Source organism: Cyprinodon tularosa, unplaced genomic scaffold (assembly GCF_016077235.1).
Source record: "Cyprinodon tularosa strain WSP-4 unplaced genomic scaffold, ASM1607723v1 ctg80, whole genome shotgun sequence".
NCBI lineage: Eukaryota > Metazoa > Chordata > Actinopteri > Cyprinodontiformes > Cyprinodontidae > Cyprinodon > Cyprinodon tularosa.
The window spans coordinates 1,210,275-1,219,542 of NW_024039563.1; the positions used below are offsets into that span (position 1 = coordinate 1,210,275).

Sequence of the window (9,268 nt, forward strand, 5' to 3'; positions counted from 1 at the left end):
TTGTAAACACCCATCTATATCCGTTCAGTTGACCAGTCGTTTGCAGTTGTGTTTAAATGAATGTCACAACAATATCATGGTTTGTGCATCATTTTCGTCGAAATAGACCACAGGACATAAGGATACGGTTTAAGTGACGTTCAGACAGAACATAATAGCAATTTCTTTGTATGGTAGCCCGAACTGGAAAAAAAGCCTAATTAGTTAATGTACATCAATCTTAATGAAGACGGTTGTCCAAAATACTCATATGATCATGCGAGAAAGTATCTAGCTCGCACAAGAATGTTTCTTTTTTCTCTTCAGTGTCCCTTTAGGGGCTCAGTATAATACTGTATGAGGGTTTAGAAATGTGACAAAATGTAAAAAAGACAAAGGGGGATGAATATCTTTTTTAGATTCTAGGCCACTCATGTCATTCTTTTTTTGTTTTATTGCAGCAGCTGTTATCTTTCATTGTCATTGTGCAGCTTTTGTGCAACATCATGACTTTGTGCATGAACTGTACCATCTTTCCATTAAACCCTTCACCATCAGTGCTCTTCAGTTGCTGTGTTACACCACACTGCTTTTCACCCCTCTTCAGTGCTTTTGTTGTTGTTTTTCTAGTCATCTGCTGTACTTCTTAAAATGACTATTAGCACAGGAGAAATAAAGGTTCACTCAGGATAAAACTACATGAAAGCTCTGTGACCCTTTGAGGCGCCCCACCATCTTTCGCTCCTTCACTCCCAGCTGCTTTTTTACTCGTAATATTGGCTCTAAATGTTTCTAAGCCTGTTGTTTCCATTTGAACTGTGTAATGTTTGTGCTCTGGCTTTCTAAATTGTCTTCTTCTTTTCTAAACTGTTATTGGGCACCATTAAACATGACGGTACCTTCAGAGAAATACCACTTGTTCATGAAGTCATCACCCAAAACCAGTTAACCCAATTTTTCTTTAAAGCTTTGAGATCCAATTAACCACAACACCACACATGCTTGCTGAAGCTCCATCCATCCAGCTCTCTGAAACGATCCAAGTTTTTGTTCTTTTTCAGCAAAGATGTGTTGTGTTCTGCTTTTCTGGTGCTTCCACCTTTTTTTTTTTTCCTCACAAATGAAAATCTACTCTGTTTTTCCCTTTTAGATTAAAAACAAATGTTAAAGGTCCAAATACTAGATGTGGTGAAGGTAAGCCCAAGTCAGACTGGAAGCTTGTTTTGGTCCGACCGCCTAACCTACCCTTTACTCGTTCCACTCACCCTGTTTTCTCCCACGTCACTCCTTTTTTTTTTTTTTATTAACTACTAACCAAGCTTTATTTACTGAATGCTCTTACAAATGGAAAGGAAAGAGAAACCGGGCTGTTTATTGGGGGGTGTCGTGGTGTTTAGGCCAGACTGGTAATTGAGAGCGATGTACGGTGGCGACAATTAGCACCTGACTAAGTAGCAGCATGAACAATAAAGCTACACTTCTGGCTCTCGCTTCTGCATGTGGTGCACCTTTATCTCTTTCCCCCGCAAACACTTCTCTCTTTTCTTTCTTTCCCCCTTTTTTAAACTCCCCCCTCCTTCTCATTTCCTCCTGTTGGAGTGTGCCTGTTTGCCTGGGGCAGACTCTGAGACTAACACCTGCCGCACTGGAAGACGTCTTTGTCATCTAAAGCCGTGTTTGAACTGCTGCATTGGGGACCAATGAGAGTGCAGGGTCATTTAAAGGGTCCCTTTATTTACCTCTTTCAATTTTTTCTTCTTCTTTCCATCTATAGCTAAAGGGACTGTAAGGAAGTTTTGAATGTGCAGATTTATAACATAAATATACACATTTAGATGAATATGTTGGTACTTCTTTGTGTAGTATATTTAACAATAATAGGCCATATACTGTAAAGCAGTAATAAAACAAATGCAGTCCTTGGCATGGCTGGTTGGAGTTCCTAAAGGTGGATGCTAAAGTAAACTTAGCAAATTAATTAATCCCACCATGCACAATTCGTTGGAGCCGCACAGGAGATAAATAAAAATAAAAAATAATAATATATATCATGTTATAACATTAAAATAAGATGATTTATTTATTTTTTTTTTTAGACGATAACATAATTTTCTGTTTGTTTCAAAGGGTTAAAGTGCTTTTAACACTGCAGAAAGTTTACTATATGAGGCATTTCTTGCTGGGGACTGCCAGTCAGCTGCCTGAAAGGTTATGCCTTTCTTACAGAAAAAAAAAAAAAAAAACTTTTTTTTTAACTGTGAACTTTTTAAATAATTGCCAATTTTTGTCTGTTTTTTGTTTTGTCTGTCTTCTACTAAAAAAAGCAGTTTGTTGTTTTAAACACAAGTAAAAGAACATATGTATACAAATATATTTATAATCCATATTTCAGACTGGATGAAACACAGATATTTTGTCATTTTTATTCTATATTGGTGGGGTGTTAAAGTGAGCAATTCTAATCCACGTCTTTACATTGATTTTAGTGATTTATTTTTTGCCAGATAAAAGAAATTCCTCCAGGCCTGTATGTTAAAACCAACAGATAATTGTTCATTCTTGTTCTAAAGCTTCTTGTGAATTTTTCCTTTCGAAGAAGAAAAATGTGATTAAAAAGTTTACTGAAATTACTGAAATATGTGTATTAAACCAAAAATAATAGAATAAATGCTAAACATAACATTATGTTAAGTTAGTTTAGCATTGGTTTATTTAACATAAACTTAATCATATTATGTGACACATTTTTGGTAAAATTTGGTAAAACTTTGCTTTTTTAAAGCAAAGTTATTATTTATAATAAAATCAGTGCTTATTTTTTCCCTTATTGTTCCGATGAACAGAGGGAAAACTTTAATTTCTTTTGGGTTTTTTCTGTCAGCTGACTGGCAGTTCAAAGCAACAGGTGGGGGAGGAGCAGCCTTACTCTTTGCTTCATAGAACCAGAGAAAACTCCCCACTCCAAGCACTTTCTCTACCATCTAAGTAACATGACTTCAAGTCGAAGGAACGACTTATGGAAAAAAAAAAATGCAACAGCTTTGAGAACTTTCTAGAAGCTTGATAGGTAATTAATGCTTTATTAACCAAGAGCCCCATCTAGAGAGATTGCTGTTTCATTTCATGAAGAGAAGCCTGTTGTGTATTTTCTACCTTTAATAGATATATGCACTCCTTTATTTGGTCAGTCAGCATTTTTTACTGTTACTGCTGGAATGAACGTTCACCGGTGAAGAATATGGGAATGCAAAATTCCCCCCTGCTTTTTTAGCCAAGCTTGTCCCTCTTTTACATTTGAATGCAGAAATATTTAAATGCATTTTCACATGCCCTCCTGTAGCCCTGCACAATGCCCACACCCACCCAGCGTTTCATCCTCAGCCCGGCCTCCTCTCCCAGCGAGGCTCAGCACTGGAAGCTGCTGGTGTCCACTGTGCTGCCTGCGTCTGTTATTCCTGCCATCTGCCATTCCTTTTAGCCGCTGCAACTTGAGATGCCTCGGAAAAATGGCAGGAAATAAAAGGATAGGAAAGAAAATAGGCAAGCAGATGCTATCTCAACAAAGCAGAAAAGTTGTTTAAACGGGCGGGGGGGGGCCCCTGTATTTCGGATTTGGTCGGTGGGCACAGCGAGGATGTCAGCGTTCACAATGCTTGATTGTCCACAGCGGCATTATTACTGTTAGTCGTCCCATAATCACTGATGGGAACTTTCTTTCTGTAAAAAAGAACAAGGTGTTCCAACGGGAAACCTCTAATATTTACAACGGGAGTGTATTTTGTAATCTTGTTTTCATTCAGAGCATTCTGCTATCACGCTGTGACCTGGATGTTTTCATTTCAGCTGGAAAGATGGCTCTTTCTTTTTGCATCATATAAGAAAATGGGAAAACATGGGCTTCTCTTTTTACAAGCTTTGCTTTTCTACAGTATGTGGGGGGGGAGCATGTACCTTTTATAATGGGCCGTCTAATTAATTTGAGCTGAAATCATTCAGATCCTAACCGGGTTCTGATTTATTTGCAGCTTCTGTTATAGCTTTGTGAATGTTGGTGAAAATCCTCTGACCTTGGCCTAATGAGGAGTCACAGCATGCTGGGATGAACATGAAGCAGACGCTCTGGGTTTAACTGTTAAACTTCTCTTTCTGCAAACTCTCCCTCCATCTCTCTGTTAGGATCCCTCACTGGCAGCCTGAGCCCCGAAGCAGGAAATACGATGGACTCGGTGGAGCAGGTGTCTCCCACCCTGCCCCGCTCCACCAAACAAAGAGTTTCGGGAAAACTCCGCAGATCAGCGAGCGCTATAAGCAAATCTTCAAACTGAGCTCTTCAACCCATTCCCAAGAGCGAAGCCTTTAATCTGCTGTGGAAGAACCTCACACACCCTGCCGGGACTGCAAGATTGTTTATCGTTGTCTTTTTTTCTTTTTTTTTGTGTGTGTGTATGATATAAACATTAACTTGAGCGTGTTGTAATTTTTTATTTAAAGTGGCTATCGATGATCTTTGTCTCTGCATTTCAGTTTAACTAGCTTAATTGAAACTAAACTCTGTTTATTGCGGTGGAATCATAGGAAGACTTCTGTCTTAATGCAAACTGATCCAAGTGGGATTTCTTTCTAAGATTCTAGAGCTCGCTGAAAGCGCTAGAAAAACTGATGTTCTTACTATAGTAAGGAAACGGGGAGCAGTTAATTCAACACTTTATGTAAAGCACTGAATGATACAGTTGGTGCTAAACTTGCACAGGAGATTGGTGTCCTTTTAAATATGTCTTTTTACCTCTTTTTGCATCCGCCTCTGCCTTCCTGTGTCCATGGTGCCACATTAGGTTGTGACTGAAGCGCTTTTTCCTGCTCTGTAGCAGCAGTTTGCTCAACATTTAAGGCAGACATGCATTTTTTTTAAAACTTTCTAGGTGTATATGTACGCCAAGCACTACCACACCTGTCGCTGCAGCGTCCAGTTTTTTCTTTCTTGTTTGTTTTTCTCCATCGGACAATCGATGGCTTCCTTCCAACTAAAATGAAATTTGCTTTTGTATTTTTTTACTGCTCTCATTTTCCACTTTAAATGAATTCCAATAGATTCTGTCACTATTTGATTTATGCATCTCTGCTGGAATGAGAAAAGACTGCATTTGTAATTGTTCTATGATGACATTAACTTGGGCTCATGTCCGGTAATTGGATAAGTTTCCTCCTGTCTCTTTCCTCTGCCATCACTTTCTCCTGTCCTATGATGACACAGACATTCCGACGTTCCCAACCTACCGACCTTTTTGCACTCGCTCATCATTCGCATTGAATGCTCCTCTTTTGAAGTTTGTTTGGGATTCAATTTGCTTTAATGTTTTGCCTCCATGTTTGCTAAGTTCAATGATTTGATGAGTTGTTTTATTGTGTAGTTATATGAATCGTTTGCTGTTTAGAGGAAAAAACCGTCAGACCCTCAGGTGAAACTTTATTTCATGCACTGGTTTATGTATGTATGTATATATGTGATGTATGCAACCCTTTAGAGTGTCCTCATGTACATTATTCTGTGATGGAGCTTCTCACAGTGCCTGTTTAAAAACAAGGACTAATTGAACTAGAGATGCACCAATCTGAGCTTTGTGGCCAACGCCGATCTTACACCAATCTGATTCTTCTTTAAGAATCATAAATTAAAATTTTTTTTTTTTTTTATGCAGCCATGGTGGTTTGCTGTTGAACAAGGTTAACTATAATCTTCTTAAAAAGGCCAAGAGATTGAGATGACATTTAAAACTGACTTTTAAATTGGCAATTAGCGCAGTTGTTGAACCTAGAATTACTAAAACAGCAGCTTTCATTTATATTAAGGACTTTAAATGCCTAAACTCTGGGAATGCAGCATGAGGCAAGACGATACATGACTCAGTGACAATATTTAAGCTATTTTCGGGTGGGAAATGCCCTCCCACCCCCTCCTCATTTAATTAGTTTTAGTTTTTTTAAAGTGTCACACTTCATTTCACATTTGAAACCAGATATGGTAGAGTGGAGATTCAAATAGCTCTTTATTTTAGCAATCAGGTCTTTCCTCTCTGGCTCATAAACAATGATGTAAATGAGGAGGCTTCCTCGCTGCTATTGTTGCCGGCAGAATTTTTTTAACAACTAAATAACCTCCTTTTTATTTTTATAGTAAGTTTTGCACTCATCTAAACAGAGCTGCTCTATTCCTATTTAGTAAAAGTAGAAAATCGTAACCCTGCTGCCAATACTTGCAGAGCCTTCACATCCGTAACAGATGGTGGTTTAAAGCTCAGCAGGATAAAATAGAACATTTAGCCTTCCTGGTTTCTGCTAAGAGATTTGCTCTCTCCACTGCCCATATTAACTGCAGCTACGTAATAGAGAATACTGATACTAAACATTAGCAAACTTCGAGTCTTCATCAGTTACAGCGTCCACACCAAAGGTTGGCGTTCCTATGGTGACAGACTGAAGTATGGTTGCTCAGTAATTTTTTTGGGGGGGATAAAGCTGGTATTTGAATGGCTGGTCACCAGCTGATTTCTTGGTGCATCTTTTAATAAAAGGCTCCTTTTTCACCATATTGAGCATTTATTAAATATTTCACCTCTTTGGCCAAGTGCTCTTTTCCCTCTGCATCTCTAACGATCAGTATCTTGTGCCTCCCATAAAAACAGGTGGATCAAGGATCATTTATAGAAAGCTACTCCGTCCTCATCTCAGGAAGTAGTTGAGTGTAACCAACTCCTTCTCTTTCCCATGATCCTCTCTCTCTTTTTCCTGGTGTCCTCCTGAGGCCCAGGCTCCTTGGGAGGAGCTGACTTCAGCTTTAGGTGTAGTGCCAGAGCTAAACTCTCACCACACCTCTTGGCAACAGCTAGCCCAGCACCGCTCTTAACCTGCATGCTCAGGTTGCCATGGTAGCCAGGTGTCCTCCCCTCCCTTGATTTCCCTCCACCCCAATGCACTCACTCTGAGAGCTCCACCCAAGCTGCAACACTATCCCCATCTGTTGCACCTCTATGCCTTACTGTCTTTCTCCAGCATCTCACCACCTTTTGTTTTGCTCATTCCTACAGCAGAATATGTGGAGTCGAAACAGCAAGAGGTCCACAGAAATGTTTTTGTGCTTTTTTTTTCCCCTCTTTGGTTTTGTTTTTAAGAATGTATGAATATATAAGCCTGCATCCAAGCTGTGGCTTTTGTTTTTCCCAAAAGTTTCTCAAAGGATATACCCACTATGTTGATCTAAAGATTGTAGCTTGTAGAATAACGTCTTTTGAAGAGATATTTTACTCCTCTTTTAGTGGCTTAGTAGCTGAAAGTGTCTGGACCAAGATTCTGCATCTTATATTTGTGAAGAAAATGAGTTGAGTCTTAGACTTGTTATTTTTCTCTTCTCGTTTTAGAAATCCTTGTACATTGTTTCAATTTCCAGGGCCACCATTGCCCTCTTAATATAAATATATAATAATGCCTGTAATATAATCTTTGTATGAGAGAGCAAAAAAAGCTTGAAATTTTCATCATTTGTCAACATATCAAACTGTTTTTAATGACCGAAGTCCTGCTATCTTCACTGGAAACGTGAAAATTGAAGCATTTCATTAAATCATTTTGAAATTCTGCATTTTGTTTATCATTTTATATTGAATTTATTTTATGCAACGTGCTGATTTAAAGTTTGTTAGTGTGGGTTTGAATCTGTGATGCTGCTGTCTCTGTGGGCTCTCTGACCCCGGCCCGGCTGTGCCAGCAGCATCGGGGGTAACCTGACCCTCCTCCCATCTGTCTCCCCTGCTGCTCAGACCTACTTAGAGGAGGCCTGCGTAATGGAACCTCACCAGGAGGTACAGGTGCAGCCGCTGCAGCACCTACAGGTCCCCCTACCTCTCCTGGGCCACATAAAGGCACAAGAAAAAGCACTTGACCATAATTGGAGCCCTGAAACTGTGTGTGTGAGAAATAATCCTAATGTTACCTCATTTTCACCCAGCTCAGCGCTGTCTTCTTCAGTCATTGACTAGATATGTTACAACAGAACAGGCTGACACTGTGATTCCATATTGTATTATTTCATGTCTTTAGGGCCCATTTTCACATTTCGAACATCTTAGTGTTGCTGAGGCAGATGGGTGATTTTTAAAAAGCTATTTTATTATTTTTTTTCCTTTAAAAAGGTCCAGAATATTAATAAAACTGGGCTAAACAACATAAATGAGGGTGAAAGGTTGAGTTGGAGTAACAGTATTTTATTTTCAGTTGATAGACTGTGTGGCAAAAGTCTTTATATTGTATAATATTCACCTTAATATTTTGATTGATTAGTATATTTATTTTAAGTTTGCATTTATGTGCTTTTCTGTAAACCGCTAAAACCCTTTTTTACTAATGACAAGTTCTGCAAAGTGGGCTAATTAAAAAAAAAAAAAAAATTCTCTTTTAAAACCCCTAAAAAAATCTATTGCAACTGGTTGTCATTAGAATTGGACAACTAGTGATTGATAAATGCCCAACAGTGTGTGATTTAACCTCAGTGTTATGTAGGCATGTTGGAGAACATTGGTGAAAGACCAAGGAACACAGCTGACAGTCATGGTAAGTTTAACCCTTTATAGGGCATTCAGTGAAAGACTTTAATCATCTAAATTTCAACCAAAGAGTAAAATGCAAAAAACTGAAATCTAAGCAAGTCAGTTTTTCTTAAAGTATGTGCATTTTTTTCTTGAACTAAGCAGGTAAGTGAGATACTTTGCAAATGGAATAAGAAATTTTACATTTAAAATAAGGGGGGGGGGGAATGCAGTCTCCTATTTCAAGAGCATAATATCAAATAATCTGATTTTAAGGATAAAAATGCTCCTTCAGGGCGGAGATTTTCTTATTTACCTGCTCAAATTAAGGGTAAATACACTTATTTTAAGACATTTTCACAAATTTAAAGATTGTTTTTGTAGTGTGGTATTGGAATCCAGGACAAGACCTTATTACCTTTGTAACCTTCAAAAAATATGTATATTTTGATGGCATAAATGAATGTGAAAGTAATTACACCAAACGTCAACTTGCCCGTATATATTAAGAAAAATAACAAAAGTGCTTCTATGAGAAATTCCTGAAAAACAGAGTAAAAGAAATGCCACTCCATTTGTAAGGGGTATGCAAATGATCAAAAATGGTAACTTGCCCTATAAAGGGTTAAAGGTGAGTTTGCTTTATGAAATCCAGATATTTGTATCCCACAGAGCTCCTTTCAATATATCATCAAGAATGCAGGAGTCTGCAA

The 9,268-nt window shown here is 38.3% G+C and overlaps 1 protein-coding gene across 6 annotated transcripts in view; it reads left to right on the forward strand.

Moving 5' to 3' along the window:
* The window catches only part of ralgapa2 (Ral GTPase activating protein catalytic subunit alpha 2), a 154,552-nt gene extending 146,942 nt beyond the window's left edge, over window positions 1–7,610 (forward strand). For 2 of the 6 annotated variants that reach the window (XM_038271577.1, XM_038271579.1), the window contains 2 exons: window positions 1,130–1,173; window positions 4,156–4,292. In XM_038271577.1, the coding sequence (XP_038127505.1) occupies window positions 1,130–1,134 (5 nt within the window). In that variant the 3' untranslated portion in view covers window positions 1,135–1,173; window positions 4,156–4,292. Of the gene's footprint in view, window positions 1–1,129; window positions 1,174–4,155 lie in introns of all 6 variants that reach the window. The other 4 variants (XM_038271581.1, XM_038271580.1, XM_038271576.1 and 1 more) reach the window with 3 other exon arrangements.
* The last annotated feature ends 1,658 nt before the right edge of the window (window positions 7,611–9,268 follow it).